The 22,844-nt window shown below is 40.6% G+C and overlaps 2 protein-coding genes across 2 annotated transcripts; one reads left to right on the forward strand and one right to left on the reverse strand.

Moving 5' to 3' along the window:
• Positions 1-264: 264 nt before the first annotated feature.
• Positions 265-3,979, forward strand: tmem42b (transmembrane protein 42b; the record flags this gene model as incomplete). The annotated part of the gene is made up of 3 exons (XM_083925852.1): positions 265-441; positions 3,356-3,502; positions 3,836-3,979. The coding sequence occupies 3 exons, from the start codon at positions 265-267 to the stop codon at positions 3,977-3,979; spliced, it is 468 nt and encodes a 155-aa protein (XP_083781978.1).
• Positions 3,980-9,010: 5,031 nt separating this feature from the next.
• On the reverse strand, positions 9,011-22,678 carry zdhhc3b (zDHHC palmitoyltransferase 3b). Its single transcript, XM_083925468.1, has 7 exons — positions 22,393-22,678; positions 17,342-17,673; positions 16,892-17,016; positions 15,937-16,033; positions 14,486-14,567; positions 14,050-14,180; positions 9,011-12,255 (listed from the first exon to the last, which is right to left on the reverse strand). Exons 2-7 carry the CDS (start codon positions 17,642-17,644, stop codon positions 12,097-12,099), a joined length of 897 nt encoding a protein of 298 aa, XP_083781594.1. The 5' UTR covers positions 17,645-17,673; positions 22,393-22,678; the 3' UTR covers positions 9,011-12,096.
• Positions 22,679-22,844: the final 166 nt, after the last annotated feature.

Consider the following 22,844-nt stretch of genomic DNA (forward strand, 5'->3'; position numbering starts at 1 on the left):
TTTTTTTTTTTTTTATAGTCCAACCACGGCACTGCTACAGGGTTGACCATGTGTTGTGTGACTGCCACCGGACGGCTGTCTGTAGACGGTGCAGGAAAACGTGCCACGCAGTGACACACGCACACACACACACACACACACACACACACACACACACACCATGCAGGCAGCTCGACCCGGACCAGCAGCAGCAGCAGCAGCAGCAGCAGAAATGCAGAAGATGGATTAGAAAATTATGTGCCTCGGCTGCCCCTCATCACCACCATGTTCCCGGGAGTTTTCTATGCACTGCTGGCGGGTTTCCTCGGGGCCGTGGCGTCGTCGTCGGCCAAACTGTCCCTCGGAGCCGACTACCTGAAGGGGGTCTGTGAAACCGGACTCCGGACGTGGGGAGAGCAGCGGAAATTCAGACAAGCGGATGAAACTACCGCCTGCGACCGGGTGAGGCATCGCCGCAGTTAGAGTGAATTATTAACACAGTGGGGATGGATGGCTGTGAATTATGCAGCATGCAAGCCCGCAGCCTGGGTGATTTCTCACGGAGGAAGTTGGGGGGTGATCCCCGCCGCCTCTCCTCCCTCTGACTCCCTCAGCATCAGCACCATCAGCAGCGTCGCACACGTTGGGGGAGCCCACGCACGCAGCTGCTCGTGCCTCGTCCGCGTGCTAGATGACATTGCAGCTCGTACGAGTGTGTAGAATATATATAATGTGTGTGGGTGTGTGTGTGTGTGTTTGTGTGTATCGCGTTATTTCCTTGTCACAGTGTTGTGCATTGATGACGAAGATTTCTGATATAGGGGGTCAGGTTTGGTGTGTGACCTTCACGCTGTCTGCACACACACACACGCACACACACACACACACACACACACACACACACACGGTGATGTCATAAACATCTGCAGCCTTATACGGCGTGAATGCGTCATGACCTCATCTGGGATTTCAACAAAACGGGGACCCTGCACCATAAAGGCTCATGTTACTAATATTATTATAATAATTAATATTAATAATGCCATTCTTTACACTGTTTAGACCAACACTGAAATAAATAACTTGTAGGATTTACTTAATAATATCCTTAAAAGTATACATTTAACTGCTGAATATCAAATACAAGTCACTCAATAATATCAAGTGTAATGTAATTGTCTTTAAGTTTAACATTTTTGAAGAAATTGAGTAAATGCTACTTAACTCGGCTCAACTTACAAGTTATATTTATCTAAATTCATTAAGTAAAGTCTAATTCCTAGGAAGGAAATTGTTGTGAATAAGTAGATTTTAGCACTTGTTATTATTATCATAATTTTGACATGTTAAGGTAATTGGTTGTATGAATAAGACCTAACACACTCCTGTTTTTTGCACTGAAATGATAATTAAGATGATTATTTCCATCACATACAGATTGCTGTCAATCAGCACAGGGGTGTTTTTTAATGTTTCACAGTAACTTTAAGTGTCTGGCCTTGTAATCTCATATAGTCTCGTCAATAAGACTTATCTGTCGTGGTGGGAAACCTTTAACAAGAGTTTCCGGTGATGCTTTTTCTGCCATATCTCGGTAACGGGAGGTCGTAGAGAGATGGAAGTTAATTTCTTGAATATGTTTTCATGCACAGGCTTTCCAACGGTGCCACACCTGAGTGTGTTCGACCGTCCGTTCCTGAGATACGTCACAGTTATCACAAATATGAGAACAAAAGGTTACATTTACGAGAAATTACTCATCCGCGATAAAATATTTATAAAAGTAAAGTTTTTATTAGTATTTTAAAGTTAATGGGCAGTGACTATAAATCATTTCAATTGTATTTGTAAATATCTAATTAAATGTACTCTTCCTATTCAGTGAATTTATTACATGAATAAAATGTGTAAATACTAAAATGTTTATGTTAAATATTCTAGTTCCCACTGAATTTGAATTTTACTATGTATAAATTACTTAGATTCTTTAAATACATTTTACTATACCAAAAAGTCATTTCTTTCAGTGTAATATGTGCAGTTGTGAATGTAATAAGTATATGTACATTCACAATTTATGTTAACTCATACTCATAAGAATGTATTTATTAATTTATAACCTTTATTTAAACTCGGGAATACATAAAGAAGCAACCCCATTTGCAATATAGCCGAGATAAAAAGACAAAACATTTTTTGGACAAGACTAAACACAAAACATCTGAAAAATACACAGGCAAATCTGAAATATCAGGAAAGTGACACAGAATACTGAAAACAGAGAATTCAAGTCAAACCCAGGAGCAGTTAGAAGTAAAATAGGATGCAGTTGTGGATTTAAACTATCCTAATAAAAAGAGCGTTGTAAGTTTCAGGTGTTCCAGGTTCAATCAGGACCTTTTGTATCGGAATAGAATCGATTCAGGAAATCAATGGCGATACCCAGCCCTACAAAACCTGATCATGTTATGAAATATGATGCATAGTTACAGATTAAACTCCTTAATATGTATATATAAGTAATACTAATACTAAGTAATATGATGTTCACTCAAAAGTGAACATTAATACATCTGTTATCTCATCTCATCTCATCTTCATCCGCTTATCCGGGGTCGGGTCGCGGGGGCAGCAGCTTTAGCAGGGGACCCCAAACTTCCCTTTCCCGGGCCACATTAACCAGCTCTAACTGGGGGATCCTGAGGCGTTCCCAGGCCAGTGTGGAGATATAATCTCTCCACCTGGTCCTGGGTCTTCCCCGAGGCCTCCTCCCAGCTGGACGTGCCTGGAACACCTATCTAGGGAGGCGCCCAGGGGGCATCCTTACTAGATGATCCTGAACCACCTCAACTGGCTCCTTTCAACGCTAAGGAGCAGCGGCTCTACTCCGAGTTCCTCACGGATGGCTGAACTTCTCACCCTATCTCTAAGGGAGACTCCAGCCACCCTCCTGAGAAAACCCATTTCGGCCGCTTCTACCCGCGACCTCGTTCTTTCGGTCATGACCCAGCTTTCATGACCATAGGTGAGGGTAGGAACGAAGATTGACCGGTAGATCGAGAGCTTTGCCTTCCGGCTCAGCTCTCTTTTCGTCACAACGGTGCGGTAGAGCGACTGCAACACCCCCCCGCTGCTCCGATTCTCCGGCCAAACTCACGCTCCATCGTCCCCTCACTCGTGAACATGATCCCGAGGTACTTGTACCAAGTACATCCGTTATATACATCGAAATGTAACACTGCTGCATTCTCTTGCATATTTTTTACAGGATAAAGTCCACAACTTTTACATCCAAGCGGACACAAAACAACAATAATCAGTTGTCATTCATTTATTAATGACATTAATAAATAAAGTTTCTCTTTCTGCTCTTCAGCTCCATATCCCCCTGAGGCTGCTGTGTGGCGGGCTGCTTTTCACCTGCAATGCTGTGATGTGGACCTTCCTTGCCAAAGCACTCAGGTACTCATCTTCCTCCACCCAAACCACTGTGACCACCACTGCCTCCAACTTCATATCTTCCGTAAGTAACAAGTCTCTCTTTAAGAAGCCTCCTACGCACCCTCGCAGTCTTCTTCTCTTTGTCCTCTAAGTCATAATCAGGCTGTAGTGGAGCGCGAGTTAAATTCAGAGTGACCCTTTGTGCTTTCATAAGCTGCTTTATTTTAGAAAATAGGCCGGACTATATTCAGAAATAACCTGCCGCAGTGGTTTATGCCTCTTACAGGAATTTCTTGTCAAAGTTCAACTCGACTTCAAGGCATCCTTACCAGCGTTTATTTCAATGGGCTTACAGACACTGATTTACTTTGACTAAGAAGAAACGCTGATTTTTTTTATCCCCCCCCTCCTGCAGGCTTTCCTGGGCCAGCTGATCTTTGGTGAAGCCCAGATAACGCTGTGGTGGGTTGGTATCTCCCTGACCTTCTCTGGTCTGTTGGTCCTGCAGAGGGTTTCACCGCAGGACGGGCAACATGACGCAGGCGCCAAGGACGAATGATATGTCTCGTCTCCACTAGAGTTCAGCCTGGCTCCAGCTGGCTGTCGTATGAGGTGTGTTTTGGTCGGCATCTCCTAGAGAAGAATTTGTTGTTGTATTGATATAAATATATATAAATATATATTATAATCTAAATGCTATTCAAGATGCACCCTTCCTCAAAAAGAGGAAATGCTTTATTTGAAATGTTACAGTTTGTGGCCATGTAGGCTGATAAACACTGCTGGCTCACTTGTGGTGCAGCTTTGTTTAAGCCTGTTCTAGAAGTCGGAGGAGGTGTCTGACCAAGACACAGTCACAGTCACAGTCTGGCTAGTGGAGACGAGAACGGGTGCCTGCGCCCGGCCACCAAGCCGCTCTAAAGTAATCTTTGTCCAAAGGGCAGACAATGACGCAAAAATTATAGCTTTACGTTACTTTTGGGGAATCTTTCAGTCGACAGCAGTACAACAACTCATGAGCTAACAGAACACGTGTGAAGGAAGGGAAAAGGAATTATTTTGGAGAAATACGCCTATCTGCTTTTTCTGCCGAGAGTTGAGACAAGAAAATGACCACCAGATATCAGCGTCTCATTTCCTTAGCTTAGCATAACAAGTAGAAGAAGGAAACAGCTGACTGGCCCTGTCTTTTGGGTGGCGTGTGTCCAGGAGTTGTGCCCGTTTTTAAACTGTGTCAATATAATATCACTTTAAAGTCCTTTTTTTAACTTCAAAAACAGGCTGCAGAGTGAAATAATATTGTATGTGACGAGAAAGAGCCAGCAGAGCCTAATGGTGATGTCTCAGTCACGTTTTTACAACAGTTAGCACAATAACAATAGACATTTTAATATTATATTGACCGCCAAACTTGAAATCGGCGGTTTTCATATCAGAAATTAGGTCACATTAACCTACCAGCTCCTTTAAAGCTCCCTAATTAAAACATATCTTTAAATGTTTGTTTATTTCTAGCATCCAGTAAAACCATAAGTGTTTTTTTTTAACAAACAAGGCAGATTTCATTTGCCAGGCAGGCTGTTCCCTCTTGTTTACAGTCTTTATGCTAAACTAAATGAATACACATGAGAGTGATATCAATCTTCTCATTTAACGCTTGGCAAAACAGGAAATTATTTCTCAAAAACAACACCTTTAAAGGAAGAGCGTGTGTGTGCATATTGACAGTCAGTATTGACGAGCAATGGACGAATAGCATCATTGAATCAGCCTGTGCATTACGTTTTGCAGCCGTCAGACCACCAAAGCTTTCTTAATTCTCACATTTCCTTAAGTTGCTCTGACACTCACTGTAAACATCCTACACTGACGTTGGGTTTCACGCATGCTCACGGCGACGATATAAATGAAACACTTAGCTGATGAGGTGAACTTCACAAGTAATAACACTAATGTAGCGCTGAAAGGCTCGTCTGCCGAGTCTTTCTTTTACTCTTTATTTGCCTTTCTTGACAGTTTGAACCTCGAGACGTGAGCATGACACGCGCTTTAACTCAGAGACAGCTGCTCTTCCATCTCATGATAGACGTGTGCGTGTTCCCACCGAAGCTCTAAAACTCACACAAAGCATCCTGGAGCGTCAATCGACATCAGAGCGACGTCCGTGTGAGCTGCTTCATGTTATTAAACTCTCAATCATGTGTCCAAACTGTCTCTCCAGCGTAAGAGATGTCATATAGCCTCATGATCGCGCATTGAGCTTTAGGTTCCCCGCATTTGCAATCTCGTGTAATCCTGTCCAACGACCATCATCATCTCTCTGGGTTTCATAGACACCTGGCATCATTAAAAGCTTCATCCCTGGAGTTGTCGGTGAGAGTGCAGTAGCATTATACTTTAAATCTCATAACACTGTGATGTGTGTAACAGCGAGGGAGCTTGAGCAATTAGAAAATGTCAATTCATGCTGCTAGAGGGATGTTTCTGTGAGCATAAATCAGCTAAGTAAGTATACTCTAAACATGACATGAAAGGTTGCTTTATTAAAAGTATTTTAAGATCACACTTTGCTGTTGTTTGGATACATATCATGATATAAATGCATAACGGTAGCTATAATACCTGTCTGTAATATTCCACAGCAGCACTGCACAAATATAATGAGATGTCCTTCCAGCTGCTGCTGTGCAGGTTTTGTATGGTGTGATTTACATGCATCCCTATTAATGTGACTGCAGTGACAATGTGATTATACGGATCTCATGTTAAAGGCCGGCTGAGTGATGTTTTATAGCGGGGCTGTGCTCGCCACGCAGGATCCTACAGCAGTGGAGATCAACAACAGCCATGCAGCAGTGAGTTCAGCTGCATGTGCCTCCGCATTTAGGGATCCTGGTGTGTTGCATTGCTTTAAAACGTAGTTTGACATTTTGGGAAATTGCGCTTTGATATCTCATGTCTGTAGCTGGAGCTTTGATTCTCTGCTTGAACCCCTGTGCCTGAATACGGTCAGGGTCACGCAAATAACCCTGTGTTTCTATTTATTTTTGTTTTATTTTATTTCCAGTTGTGCAGAAGTGTGTTGCGTTATAATCAATAACTTACTGCTATGCATAATATGAATATCAACATTTGACTATCCTCGGCTTCATTATTCGTCAGCATTCAGGGCAGATGTCAACTTTCAGCCCAATTACTGACAGAGCCATACAAAAATATTGGATTATTAATTTAATTATTATATATAATAAGGTACACTGTGTTAGGTCTTGGTTTAATAGGTTATATGCAATCATTTTAATATGTTTTAATAAACATTGAACCTGTCCGGCCCTCGGCTTGTAGCACTTTGTTTTCTTGGCCCTCTGAAGTATTTGACTTTGACATCCCTGGTCTAGAGGCTCCTGACTCCGTCGCTCATTAATGGGAAGAAATGTTTGACAACCTCTATTTTAAATGGCATGTGATAATTTATGGGGTTTGCTGAATTTTTTAAATTGAATTAAAAAAAAAAAGTTGTTTGAGAAGGCGCACGTCCGAGGTTATGTCAGTTTATGGAGGTAGAGAGGTGAACGTGTTTCAATCAAGTTTACAAAAAAGCAAAAAAAAAGTCAGCACACAGAGTGACTGTGAACGTGACAAGATAAAAGACTCTGAAAGAACAGACTCCAGTTACATCTTGTCACCAAAGAGGCCGCTAGAAACAACGTATCTCAATTCTTACGGATTACAACTTTAACATACAAAAACGAGAGGGGTATTGAGCTTCTCATGTAACTCTCAGCGGGAAAGTGAATAATTTCCCAAAATGTCAAACTATTCCTTAAACATACCTTTAATATCTGTAATCTTTTTGGGTACCTGCTCTCCTTTCAGGTAACGGCATGGTATGAGGGTAAACCATCTACCTGTGAACCTACTCTCACTGTAAAATAACCAGTCGGAGCTTTGCCGTAGCCACATTTATCCTCTGCGACAGCCGCATGGCCCCTGAGTGTGATGTATTTATATCTGTGTGCACATAAACTGTAGATGTGGCTGAATAGAGATTAGAAAACCACTGGAACCACATTGACGAGTTAAGAAGACAACAGTAAATTTAGCAGCAAAGTTTTGACCCCTATCTTGGGGGAATAATGGTAAAGATACTTTTCTTCTGTTGATGTTTTTAATGTACAGTTTGTGCAGAGAAGTCATCATTTTAATCTGAAGGCTGCTGCGCCGACAAATTTAACATTAGGTTTAACTTTTTAACACAATTCGGCACAAAGCGATCAGAGTGAGTGATTCTGGTTTGCTCTGATATAAATGCATAAGGTGTCTAACGATTAAGTGAAACAAACATTTGTAAAAGTGTAAATATATTCTGTCAATAGGAAACACTTAAAAGGATGTGTAACCCGCACTGAGTGAAGAAACACTGTTGAATTATTAATTAATAAACATCCCATCTGACAAACAAGACTCTCGTCTCCTTCACTCGAGTACATCCTCATGACGGCTTTGTTCTAAAACAACAGAGGAGCGTCACAATGCCCCTGAATCAAGTGGTGAAGATGTGATGCTCTGTTTGTTTTTTTCCAGCAGCACACAGGACTGTGAGCTCAGTGTCCTCTCTCTGTGCAAACACAGTAACGTCTAATGAAGGGCGTTCTCGCCGCACCTAATGGAGCTGGATGTTGTGTTAGCCTTGAGCTGATCTGCTTACACAGGGATGCTCCATTAGACCCCTCCTCTAAATATCCTCGTCAAACCAGGAGCTGAGACATGAATCACTTCAAAGCCCTTTCAGATGCCTTGAAGCTCCACTTACATGACAGACTTGCAGATATTCTGGACTGAATATACATTTCTTTAGTTTTATTTTATCATTATTATTTGACAGTTTCCATCCCTGAATTAAACTTGAAGTGTTCTCACAAAGGAGGACCTTGTTTCACAAAATATAAGCAAATAAACTGTCAATAAAATATATGTAAATGTTGTCAATGGGGTTTGAAAAATATATATTTTTTGACAATATACTATTGATTTCTCTCTCTCTCTCAAGTAAAAGTAAACTCATTAACTGGATCAACAAAATATCCATTAAATCTATGTACTTTCAAAGATTTTTCCCTCAAGCAATCTTTACTTATTATCCAAAAGATTTCCCCAGGTCTTTTAATGATAGGCCATGAAACAGGTATTTACAGAAAAGCAATGACATTTACTGCAGAATAGTTTATTTCTGGCAGCTGTTTGGAAACATTTACAGTCAGAATCTGTTGACAAAATAACAGTAAACTGAGTCAACACTATCTATAAAATTAATGTTATTTTCTTTTACTTCTACTCGTAATTCAAAAGAATGCAACAATTTAAATTAGGTAATGCAAAAGTATTCATGTTTTTTATTAGTTGTTCGCTATCGTTTCAATATTTTAGAGATGTTTCTATGATGCGCCACAAACTTACAAAGGTTATTTACAGCAGAAATCTGAAATTTACTGTAGAAGAGTTTATTCCAGGATTTAATTTGATGGTAACTGATGGAAACTTTTATGTCAGAGTAAGTTTGTTACAAGTGTTTTTTTTTTAAACACTAGAGTATCAAAATGTATCCCTGACTTTAATAAAAGCAATGAAATCTCCATAAAAATGAAAGATGTGTGACATACATACAGTTTTATTTCATTCCACTTTAAACAAACCAGTCAAAAAGAAAAGAAAAACACCACGTGGTCCACGGTAAGTACGACGAATGGAATTCATACCTGACCACGAAAAACATATCCAACAATTCAAGAAACAAAGAAGAAAGCTGGTGCACTGTATGTGTAAACTGTTGCATCTGCATATAACGTTTGTACAGGTTTTTTACACTCCAGTGATTTTTAAAAGCCTAAGAAAAGGTCACTCCTGACTACGCTCTACTCTTGAAATGGTTACTTCAATGCTTCTCTTCATTAAGCATTCAGTTTGGCAACATGGATGTTCAAATACGTCCTTTCATCCTCCTCAAAAGCATCAACATCAACAGACTTAAGGCTTTCGAACACATTTGAGCAAAGGCATTTTTAGTGTTAAATGCTTGGAAGTGTTTTCTATTTCCTATGTGCACCAAATTCTCATCAGCAAAAGGTAAAATCCTCACAAACGGTGGTCCAGCACAATTAAAACATGCATTTCTAACATGGTCTTTCAGGCCTCAGTGAACATTTTCCACTGGCCTACATTTTAAATCAACATTTTATCCCGTAAGGCTTTTATTTATTTATTTTTTTACCCTCTGGTTAGGCTCACGACTCCAGCTACGACAAACTGGATTATCCACACGCAAATTTTATGAATCGAGAGCGTGAATTACACTTGGGGTCAGTGCATTCAGAGAGCAATGTGTATTGCTTTTATTCCCTGCCGTCCTATCTGAGCTGGTGACTGTGACTTAAATGGTTATAAAGCAAAGACGTCGGCTCGATTTACTGCACCGGTCGAACCTGCTGGATTCTAAAACCGAGCTGCGCCGCCTCTTGGACGAGAAACAAGACTTTGTTTACCTGCCAAACGTCACATGTAGGGATGGGAATCGAGAACCGCTGACAAATTGAAATCAGAACCGGAATCGTATGCCTCCGAGCTTTAAATTCCTTTTATCAAAGCCAGCATGTTTTTCTGACTTATTTATTTAACTTAGTTACTTATTTTTTAAAAAATGACTGCAAACTCTGCTGGAAACGTGCAACAGGAAGGAGTCATGACGGAGAAGAAGACATAGTCCAAAGTGTGGCGTTATAATAAAATCAGCACTACACAGGCGGGCTTAGTAGTTATTTTTCTGAAAACCTAAATTTAAAAAAAGCTGTAAAATATTCACTCATTTAATCTACACTGTGTTCAGAGTCAGAGATAATAAAAGGCTTGTATTGATGCTGAAAACCTGCGATGCTCGATGTTTTCAACACAGTATAAGGAAATCAATAAAGAATCGGTCCAATAAGCAGAATCGATAATGGCATTGGCATCAATAAAATCTTATTAATTCCCATCCCTAGACACGTGAGATTTTTAAGTTATAATCCTTAAGATTTCCATGAATTCAAACCCCATTTCTGATATTATTTATGGTCAGTTTCTTTCAAAGTAGCCATTCAATGTAGATTAAGTCAGTTATTACCTCTCTGTGTTTAGCGTTTTCCCATGTCAGTCCACCACTTTCACGTCAAACCTAAATCTCCTTCAGATACACATGGCCCTCAAAGCGTTTATCAAATTGATCAGCCTCACTTTTTTTTTTTTAAAGATTATTTTTGGGCAGTTTTTCAGCCTTTTATTATAAAGGACAGACAGGAAATGGGGTGATACAGGGGGAGACATGCAGCAAAGGGCCGCAGGCCGGTGTTGAACACGCGGCTGCTGTCTCGAGGACCTTCAGCCTCTTTGCATGGGGCGACTGTTCTAACCACTCATGACCGACTGACCGCCCCTCCATCCACATTCACACTTCGAGCGATGGAAACAGGCTTGTATAAATCATTAAGCACATGACTTAAAGGTGATTCTGAAGAAAGATTGTTGATATTTGAGGTCGATCCCCCAAACCTTCCCGCTGCCTTTCTCTTTATACGTCCACAGCGTCTCCCCTGTCCATCAGACCTGTGTTGAGCCATGAGCAGACTGTTACGTTCACGTTTTGTAATGTGAAACCAACATAAATGCCATTTTTCCATCATTTGAGCTCCTTAACGAGTGCATTAAAATAGCACTTGCTGTCACCGCGGGCAACGATCTGTGTTCTCAAATGAACCGGGACTGAAATCTTAAGGATTATAACTGTAACGGAGGCTTCTCTCTGTCCTACAGCCTTTAAATGTCCTTCACAGCTTCGGTCTGAGCAGGATCTTGGCTAATGGCCAGTCTAAATTAACATCAACAAAAAAATCATACTTAAACCGTCTTTATAGGTGATTCAGTGCCAGAATTTAGTATCACCCCAAGTAATCTACGGGTCTGGCATCAAAGAACAACCCAACAAATGAATTTAAAATAGTATTTAACCAATTTGATACCTCACTCACTCACTCTGACCGTCACATTAAGGCAGAAACAATAAAAACATCTTTTAAAAAATAGCCGATGCCTTCGTTCACTAATGCACCGCTCTAAGGCAAATCCTCCGCAGCACTCAGCAAAAGACTATTGCAGCGACAGTAATACAGCAAACAGGATCACCACAATGTTTACAGGAAGACAAAACCAGGAGTCCATCGTGGCGCCTGGGCAGCGAAAACGTTCTGGACTTCAGTTTGGAGTTCGTGTTTAGTCTTGGAAGCAGGAAATCATCAGACATACTGCAGGAAGAACTGTCTCTCTTAATAAGTGCTTCTTGTCAAGTTGTTGCGTAGTTTGAGGCATTTTCTGTCTCGTTCTTTTGTTTTTTTTTAAAGCAACGCCTCATTAATCTCAGTCAGCACCAAGAGGGAAACGATAAAAAATCAAGAGAAGGGGAAGGTTTTTAAAAAATAAACATTTTTGACAAGGTAGCTTACAGCGAAACGCCCTGAAATATCGATAAACATAAAATCCATAAAAGAAAGAAAACGTAGAAGTGGTTAAGAGGAGCTCATGCTCGTTGAGGTCCAGCCAATAGGAGGACAGATCAGGAAGTCCACCGCGGCAGAACTCGGCTTCCAGCTTTCACACGATGTACTGGTACAAGTCTGCCTTGCCGTGGTCGGGCGTGGCAAACGGGCTCAGCCAGGCTATAGAGAGAGGATGACCAAACACCACCTTCATATTCATCCATTTGGACCTTTTGGCCCATCGTCTCTCCTCCTTCTTAAGCTGCTCGATACCCTGCAGGGATGGGAGAGGTAACAGAGATGACGTGAGTCTCCAGGACATATGGCTGCGTATGACGCTGAGTTCAGATCAAAGATTTGCGACAAGAGGAGTTCAAGCTACTTGCAAGGCGCAGGTCTGCAACGTTCTGAAACCTGAGGGGAGACGGTGTATCATCTCCATAGCAACGCCTCTCTGTACTTTTCAGGCTTTTTTTTGTAGCTGGATATAATTTGTAGCATTTTAAAATATAAATGAGGACAGAGACAGTGAGATACTCGCCACAGCTGCATTTCTAGTTGTGTTGAAACAGCGAAAATACCGTTTTATTTCCCTGATTCACTGCTTTGTCCTGGAGCACGGCGCTCCCTCTCATTCATTGTGTCGCTCGCTCCACCCTCTCTCTCAGTCCGTCTCTTTTATTATCTCTCACACACGCTCATTGAATCTCCGTCCAAAATGGCCTATTCAACCAGCTGACAGTTTGCAGTCCACTTGACCAGCGTACTTTGCTAAGACTGCTGCAACAGGTGACGTGTGACGTCTGTGCCGGTTTGGGTACAGACGAGACGGGTCAGTTCACACCACTGCAACTTTCACCTGCAACGTTCTAAAACAGTTTCGTCTCGTTGCGAATCTTTGTCTGAACTGGGCTTTACGGGGCTCGTACACCTTTTCCAAGGGCAAATGCAAGCACTTTTCAAGCACTTTCAACGTCCATTTTCAAGCTTTTCCAGCACGTTATAGCTGTGGTCAATTACATATTTCTACAAATACATACATATTGAAAGTTATTCAGATGGTGTTATGCTATAAACAACTAAAATTGTGTTTTGTTATAACAGAAGGATGAGAAATTCAATTCAATCCCTATTCTGTAGTTCTCTGTTGTGAAAAAACACGGATACAATTTGAAGCATTTGCACGGCTTTATCCAAAATTCAAGCACTTTTCAAACCTTGATAACACAACCTTAAAATTTAAGCATATTCAAGGATATCAAGCACCTGCAAGAACCCTGGAATTAAAGTTAAACAATGCAACTTTTCAGCAAAAAAATAACAAGCCAAAGGAACTAAAAATGAAGTTGCTCCTTTATTCAGGGTCAGGGTGACTCACTCTCAGCAAACACTGACAGGGCAGAGAACGGCAGCAGGCCCCATAAATGATCTTTGTAGTGAATATTGTAACACTGTGAGTCATCGGCGTGGGAGGTTTGAGAGGAAACGTTATGAGAAAATCCTCTAATCTCAACCTCTCTGGAGGCTCCGATATAGTAAGTGACTCACCTGCTTTCATCTGTGCTCTGACACATTAAACAACAGACAGAATGAATTCAGGACTCTTAGGATGACAGAGACTAAAGGAGGACCTAAATGTGATGCATGGATGCACGCACATACACACGCACACGCACGCACACCTTTTATGACTTTTTATATCTTATTTTACTTTTTACTCTTTATCTTCTGTTATGAAATTTTATGTCATAATTTCACTTTTCTATCATGACTTTTGAACTTGTAATGTTTACTTTTTATCTCCTATTTTGTCCTTTTAGCTCGTAATTTTTAAATTTTAATTTTCTATAATGAAATTGTATTTCAAAATTTCAACATGTTTATCTTCTATGATCACATTTAATCTCATATCATAACTTTTTATCTCATAGTTAAGACTTATCATGGGTATATTTTTATTATCAAGTGTTCCTCTTTTTTTTTTTTTTCCAGGCATGAAATGGGTTTCCATAGAAATTCCTATCACAGACGAGTGAAATGATGTGAAATGACTACTGTTTTTACTCACCGTCTCGTCGGAGCAGATGGAGTGGACCTGGGTCCCGAACATGACGGCGGTGAAGATCAGAAAGAGGAGACCCTCAAAGCAGAGGAGGATGAGGAGGATGACCGTCGCTGGTGGAGAGAAGTTACTGCACTCTGGAGAGGGAGATTTGTTACGTTAAAAAGAAGTTAGTGCCGTTGATAAAGAGGCCCGGGTAAATTAATAAAACAGTCCGCTCTAACAGGAGATAAGCAGATAAATAATGATGGTAAATTCTGGCTGTGGCTTTTTACGATGTACTTTATTCTGAAGGAACACTGATCCATGAGCTGAAATAAATAAATAAGAGTTCTCTGTTTAAAGAACGTCTACCTGAACTAGTCTCTCTAGAGTACTTGCACATAAATGGATGGTGGTTAAACAGCCCAGTCCCTGAGTGGATATATATTATTTCACTTACTTGTCCAGTCTTCTTCAAAGCAGAAAACAAAATGGAAGGCCACCAAGATCAGCGAGTGGAAGGATATTAGTGCAATATACATCTGTGGGGGAAAAGGAGCAAAACCAAATTCAAAAACCAAACGAGGACTCTTTTCTCAAATGTTTTATTCTGATAAAATGTCTATCTCTGTCAGTCTAGAGCCTGTTAAACTATATTTCATCCCGACTGTATTGAAATGAGGGCTCCAGGTGTGTAACGATATATGAAGTAAAGGTAGAGACGTGCAGTATGGGATAGGGTTACGCTATAGTTGACAGCAATGGTGACATTACTTTTCTGTTTGAGTGCTTAGATCATTTTAAAAAGGTGTTTTAGAGGTTATACTAAAGCAAAAGAAAATCCTCCTTTGTTTAGATTTCTTTTAGCTCTGTCTGATTTGTGTCCTTGTGGGTTTGTCATGTTCTTTGTTCTCTCATGGATATTTTGAAGAAAACTGTGAATACCAGAGCTTCAGTTTACATGCTAAACATATATTTGGTGATGACATTATCTTTGCGTTGGATCATCTGGGCTCCTTCGTTTACCTCAGCACCCAAAAACACTGTCGGCGGATTTGAAAAGCAGGTTTTCTTTAAGAAATCGCCAAAATAACACCAATTATCAGAGCCAGAAAAACAGATATTTTTGTTGAATTTACAACTTCCCGACTGTCCTTAAATGCAAAGGAACAAATTCTAAGCTCAAAATAGTAATATTTCCCAATATCAACGTGTGGGCACTTAAAGGTGCGGTAGGTAACTTATATAAAAAGATGTTTTTGTCATGTTTGCTCAAACTGTCCCTATATCCTGACAGAAGTACTTGAGACGGATCATTTGTGAGAAAATCTGATCCTCATCCTCATCCTGGCATCTGCAAGGTTCCACCGCGCCCAAAGGAAAACAAACCATCACAGACGAGCAGCCTCTAACGCAGTGTTCATGACTGATTTTGAAGTCAAACTGTCAAATTAGGCAGCGCTGATCAAATATACGTAGATCCAGTTTCTCAGACTGTATTGCCTATTTCTTTCCTCAAACACATTTGTGTACTGTTTAGCTGTAAAATGAAAGATTTTGCTCAGGCTAGTGCTTAGTTTTGTCTCCACTATTTTCAACATGGTGGCCAGTTTTTTATGAGTTTGAGCACAAATATGACAAAAAGGTATTTTTTATAAAAGTTACCTACTGAACCTTTAAAATACAAAATGGCCAAAATACACAGAAAAGATTTATCTTAAAATATCTACTTTATAACTGTGTTTTACTGTAAAACACAGTCCCTACTTCCAGCCACGATTGTGCTGTTTCCGTGGAGGTGCAGGAGTTTATAGCTCTGTGAAAAATGAGTCCACCGTGAGTAAAAATGTAACAGGAGTAAATTAGAAAACTCCCAAAAACTGTTTGCGGTTCGGAGGGTTAACGACTTACTGTGAAGAGCACAAAGTATTTCTGGTTGTTCTCTCCGACACAGTTGTTCACCCAGGGGCAGTGGTGGTCCATCTTTTTGATGCAGCGTTTACACACACTGTGGACACACACACACACATAAATATAAGATGATGGAATAAAAACATTACAGGCAAACTGTGACCTTTGGAGGCAAAAAGACCAAATTGAGTATATACATCTCTTAATAGAGTACATACGTCCCACGCAAACTGTCAGTCCACGTTCAGCAGCGTGTTGACAATGACGGACGTGAAAGACTGGAGTCGACTTTCGATCATGGTGGCTGGAGTGCGTCTGTGCTGATTTAGGTTATTTATCTTGCAGAGCTGCATCTGGCTGACAACTCCACTGAAGTCTGACAACTCACAATCTATCACCTGACAAAGCAGAAAGTCATACTCTTGTCTGTGTGTTTTGTTTACACACTTTCTGAGCTAAATCTATATTTTAAAAAAGCTGCTCTCTCGTGCGTAATACATTATTCTTATGGGTCATTACAGACGAGTGGATCATCTGAACCAACCACAAGAATAACTCATAAAAAAATCAAACGTTTCATTCAAACTGACACCCGTTTTCTTCCCTCGGAGACAGAACGGATCACTAGCTTTACAATTCAATTACGCTGCAGTGTTTTTGTGCTTTTCATGCCTGGAGATCCCAGGGAAACCGCTGAACAGCCACAGCGGTAACACCTCATGATCCACCTGCGGGGTCTGCAGGGAAATGCTACGCTGAATAAAACACACACACAGGAGAGGCGGGAGAACAAACAGGCGAGGAGGGGAGTCCCCAGTGAAGAGAGAAGCATCGGGACTTTTCTCTGTGAGGCGCAGACTTCAGCAGAACACTAATGGCTCAGACCCACATCTTAAGAAGTTGCAGAGTTTGTAATCTTCCCTCTAAATCTACACATTCACAGGGAGTGCTGTACCTGCAGTGGTGAGCTCTGTCAGGCTTTATGCTGCAGCACTTGGGACACTTGTACACCACCTGGCCTGGCTTGAGCTGCAGGCTTTCGATGAATTCTTTGGTAGCGTTCCCTTTAGGCACGGCTCCCTGAGACAGAGGAGGAAAAATGTTATTAAATTGTATTTTACAGTGTTTCCTTGTCATACATTTAAACATAAACAATAGTATTTTGTACGCTGGAATACCATCCTCCCCAGAGTTTGCTGTGATCATTTGATAAATACAGATTTCTAGACGGATATGGACCATGTAAGGATGCAATCATTTGAAATACGGTATTAAAAAGGTATTAAAGATTAAAACTAGATTATCTTGGGTGGCATGCATTATTCATTATTTAGATACAGTTAATATGAAGATGTGTTACAGCTTGTGTATGATATTTTCCTATAAAGTAAAGAGTCTGACTGACCGGGTCTGTGCACATCGCCTTGGCATGAGAGGCGAGGGCGAGGAAAGCGAGGCCGTTGAAGATCACCCCGTTGAAGAGGCTGTAGAGGATGTTCTTGGCGGGCAGCAGCATGACAAACACCACCACGAACTCGGCGTAGAAGATCAGGAACCAGGTGATGACGCCGCACACGATGCCGCAGCCGTCACGGATGAACCACATGGTGTCGGAGCCGCTGCGGGGTGGGGGAGGGGCGCAGTGCTCGGGCCTCAGGTAGCCAGCTTGCCTCTCGATGTCCCTGGTGCGGTGCGCCGGGCTCATCATCCTACAACACCTGTGGCTCTGACCACATACTGCGGAGAGGATGAAGGGGAGCAGAGAGGTGAGAAGAGAAAGAGAGAAAAGAATTACAGAATTAGGTGAGGGATCTGGAGGCAATGAGGAAAGTTATCAGTGCAGGGTAATATTCACTATCACTGATTATTTTTTATGAATAATCGACTATTTGTTTGCTCTATAAAATGTCAGAAAAGGTAAAACATGTCAGTCAGTGTTTCCAAAAACCCAAGGTTACATCCTCAAGTTTCTTATTTTGTCCAGAACTTAAATATATTCAGGTCACAGAGGAGGCAAAAAAACAGAAAATATCCACATTTAAGAAGCTGGAGTCAGAGAATTTGGACATTTATTCTGTCAAAAAATGACTTTAATTGATTAATCAACTAATCCTTTCAGCTCTAAACAATTATTTCACTATTACGTAATTATTTAGAGTTTCTAAAATAATTGATTGGTCTCGTTTTTTCTGTACTCCTGTATGAATTAAACACTTGATGGTTAAAATGTACTGAGTATAATGTATTTTCACATTCATTAAGAACTTTACTGCAAAATGAACATGATGTGATAGGATCAGAATGTGAAGCATCGTTCAAATGAAGTTAATAATACCGTCACACAGTTCAGCCCCTGGTTTTTCAACATTGTGAAGGAACAAATAAAGAAAAATAAAACATTTTAATATAATTTATGATCATGAAATATGAAGATAAAGATGAGGAAACTCAAGTTACACAATGAACAGAACACGTCTTAAAATGAAACAAATTGAACAAGCCAGGGTTGGACGGCACTCACGTCCCGGCCTAAAATCATTTAGGAAAATAGTTGATTTATGACAGTTTAGTTCTCAACGACCTGAATTTATTGGTATGACTGCAAACATTCATCAGCTCTGAAAACATCTGTTAGACGGGGACATTGTCTTGATAAAAAAATTCTTCCCATTTGAAGTGACTATTTTAAAACACAGTCTGTTGTACCAAACTCTGCAGCGCAGCCTCTTGACCCTTTGCACCGCGCCTGTCATCACGCAGCAGCAGGAGGTCACGTTGGAGGTCTGGTGCGTCCGCGAGGATCACTTTCACTAGAAGATTACTGTACCATCTGCATCGGCTTCATTGTCGGTAAAACAGTAACACTAAGTATATTTGCACACACTGTACATTAGTTTTTCCATTTTATGCTTCACTACAACAAGCTTTCAGCAGACTTCAGGCGAAGACTGAGCAGAGCACATCAGTTCTCAGATCTCTGTGTTTGTGTTGACTACATAATATCAGGTTTGCAGGGCATGTGTGAAAGGGGCAACAAACAACAGCAAAGACGTGTGCTTACTTGCTAATGCATCAGTATAATAATCAGATGATACACCATCTTAAAAGGTGGAATTCATCCATTTATTGCCAATTACAGAAAACTGTGATACCTGAGTAAATGTGTCCACGTTTTCAGCAGCATCCTCGGACCTGCTTTCCTTTTTACTTGTGAAAAACCATTTTTTATGATGAATTTTCTTTGTTTTAGAGCCATATTTTCCTGTGGATGTTTACACTGAAACAGTTGCTTAACAGTGGTTTAAGAAGATAAACAAAATCTCTTTTAATCTCTTAAAAGTAGTTAGACACGCTGTCCCGCTGCAGCATATGCGGTTAGAAACACAAGAGGATGCCAGTGAAGTTCTGCGTGGTGCAACCAATGTAAAAAAAAAAAGTCTGGTGCCTTATAAATCACTGATAGATTACATCATTTCATTTCAAGATCTTGCAAGTACCCTTGTTAAACAGGTTCTAGTGATTCATGTGACTACGGTTTACCAGGACACATCTGATTCAGCTGGTGGGAGAAGTCGACTTCAAGCAAAACTGGTTCCGGTGAGGGGGACACAGCGCGACTGACAACAGCTTCTCACGTAATTGTTATGTGAGGACCGCTCTAACGATTCACTCCATTAGACACAAAGACACTTAGATGAGCCCTAAAAACTGTGTTTACTGACAAAGCAGATAACGGGGCAAGATAGGAGATTAAAGTAATAAAAGGCCTGGAGTGAAACCAGAGTTCATTAACATCGACAAGTATGTGAGGGGTTTCTTTCTTTAGAGAACGGAGAATGAGTCTATAGATTTCTCTCAGCTGTTCAACTTAACTGAATGACTTGATTGTAACAGAAACAACAGTTAACAGTTTCTGTATCTAAACGCCACAACGGTGCCTCTGCAGTGCTGTAGATTGCTGGATAATTACTTTATATCATATCTATAATAATTACTTCTACTTTTATTTAAGCTAGTGCGACTTGTTGCTGCTCATTGGGGAATTGTTGGGTCTCTGTAAATCATAAATAAGTCTTGTTGAGTGTCTTTACCTACTGTATATGTGCGTTAAATGTCTTGAGATTACTTTTGTTATGATTTGACACCATAAATAAAATGGAATTGAACTGAAAGGATGTGAAAAGGCCAGATTTACACGTTAGCAGTGACTCTAAATGTGTGTCAGTCAGATATTCAATTAATGTTTCAGGGTCTGTCTGACAGTAGCTAATGTGGACGAGCAGGAGAAGTGATGTAGAGATGAGACGCAGCTAGATTTGACCTCCTGTTGAGTTAATTAACCCTCTAATGCGATTTCATTTTACTGATAACCTTATAAAACGACAGGACTTCTAACTTCATTTAGAGTCGTTTTAATAGCACAGTGGGAGAGATCTTGATTTCAGTGTATAGATTCATGTGATCCACCAGATTCTCTGAAATTAGATGATTAACTTTATTTATTTTTAAATGGACGGAGTTAACCAAATATTCATTCACAGGTGAGGTGTTGTTAGTCATCTACAGAGGCAGAACAGTTTCTCTTATCACAGCGATTTGAATCTGTGACCGTATCTGAACGCTGTGGAGGCGACATTTGTGCAGCTGCTTTCACAATATAATGTGATAATACAAAGTTAGAGACCAATGTTTGCAGCTGCAACTTAAACCCCTAACCGGGTCACAGAATTTGGTGTAAATCTGGAAACCTGTGTGTGAACCTTTCAAATGGGTCACTCGACGCACACTTTTGGAGTTTGGATGATTTGATTTAGATGTGTGAAGAAAAAAGGCATGCACCAATATATCCATATATATCTATATAAATATATATATAAATAGAAATATATCGGGACAACTTGAACCATGGAGCTGAAATGATAACTCAGCTATTTCAATGACAGATTCTTTCCAAACATGAAATGATACAATCTCAAAGGTTTTGTGTCCAGCACACTAAGGGTTATCATTCATGACAGGGAAAGCATCAGATACTCACGTCTGAGAAGCTTTTGAAAAATGACTTTAAAAACTGTTATCAAAATAGTTGCCTGTTCAGACGTGTTTCTGGCCATCTGACATATTTTAAATCCAAAATTGTCTTCATCTGGTCGGATATTTGACTTTCTTACAATTTCAACCCTAAAGTAAAAGAGTGCAAAACTAGCGACCTGGCAACTTGGTGCACTCTTTAAGGTTTTTTGGTTGATTTGATTTATTGGAGGATAATTAAATAAGACACAAACTAGGGGATTAAAATCTCTGAAGCGCAGATCTGCAACGATAAGTCAATGAATAGATTATATGATGAACTATTTTGATAATCAGTTTGTAGTTTAAACTCATTTTTAAGCTGAAATGTCAACATTTAGATATTCCTAGATTCTCAGATGTAAGGACTCTCTCTTTCCTTGGTCTTACATTAAAGTAAACTTATTATTTTGGGGTTTGGAAATGTTGGCTGGACAAAACAAGACAACTGATGAAGTCAGTTTAAGCTCTAGAGCAGGGGATTCCCATGATTTTTAGGCCACGGACCCCTGAGCTGACAGACAGACGAAGCAGGGACCCCCTACTACAAACACTGTTTAAATCAAGATGCATATTAAATTGGGTCTGACGGAGGGGTCTCACAGCTAGTGTGGCCTGAAGCCTACACACACAGCTTTTTATGGTGCATACAATACTAAGATATTACAATGCCCATTTTTCACATATTAATACATCATATGTTAATGTTAAACATACATTATGAAGGCACGATGAATCTTTCTATCTGTGCATTACTACTTTAACCAGTAAGCCTATGATCAACGTTGTGCAAATGGTTTTATTTATTTTTTCACAATTTATACGTTGCATTCATGTTAATGCATATGTTCAGACGCATACAGACCACCTGGAGGTTACTGTAACAGTCTTTTCTCTCTGTTTTCTAATAAATAATCCACAGATCAATCGTTAACACACAGATGTACGTCCAACATAGACTTGCCGCTGCTCATGGGGGAATTGTTGGGTCTCTGTAAACCATAAATAAGTCAGTGTGGTCTAGCCCTCCTCTATATGTACAGTGTCTTGAGATAACTTTTGTTATGATTTGGCACTATAAATAACATTTCATTAATTGATAGTTGAAGCCCTACTGAAGTGCTCTTGAGCTTGACTCCAGCTAAATTAACCTCCCATGAAGATGACCTATACAGTTATTATGGCATTATGGGGGGTATAATTAATTAATTAATTAATTAGCTGACTTCCACGAAGTGATAATATAATTAACCCAAACCAGGAAGTAGGTGGAGGCTGGAGGGGCATATCTGGACCTCCATACCGTTGGTAGCTGATAACCTCCATTTACCTACAATGTGACTGTTACATTCAACTATTTCAAGAGTAAAAAATACAACAACATACCTCGCACTCTCCAGTGTTGTCGGCAGAAGTTTCTTTAAGTCCTGGTACAGTTTTGGAGCCTTGTGAAGTTGAAAACCCACCACACTGAGAGTCTGCTCCGCCGCTCCGTCGGGTAAACTCAGCCCGGCTAACCGCACTCATCTGCGGTCAGATGCTCTCCGCGGCTCCGCTTCCGTTCTCACCGCCACCGCCCCGGTTTCGACGAGGCGTTGGTTCACCTTGTTCATATGCTAATTTACCAGCGGAGGACCGAGCCGTAACACGGGCCTCCACCTAAAAAACTACCGCTTCCTCCTCCGGAGAGATTAGCTTCAGCTGAAGCAGCAACGAGCCAACAAGGAAGTCCGACACTGTGCCTTCTGCTGCGGGCTCCCGTGCCCTCAGCTCGGTCTGACAGGCACCAGTCTCTCCTCAAGAAGGTTGGACGAATTGCAACAGAAGCAAACTCAACT

This window comes from Echiichthys vipera (genome assembly GCF_963691815.1).
Source record: "Echiichthys vipera genome assembly, chromosome: 13".
Taxonomy (NCBI): domain Eukaryota; kingdom Metazoa; phylum Chordata; class Actinopteri; order Perciformes; family Trachinidae; genus Echiichthys; species Echiichthys vipera.

Coding starts and splice junctions, on each gene's coding strand:
- zdhhc3b (XM_083925468.1), bottom strand. CDS start 17,644: ATGATGAGCCCGGCGCACCGCACCAGGGACATCGAGAGGCAAGCTGGC. Junction 16,034..16,891: donor GACAGAGCTCACCACTGCAG/GTACAGCACTCC, acceptor GTGTGTCCACAG/TGTGTGTAAACGCTGCATCA. Junction 12,256..14,049: donor CCATCTGCTCCGACGAGACG/GTGAGTAAAAAC, acceptor CCATCCCTGCAG/GGTATCGAGCAGCTTAAGAA.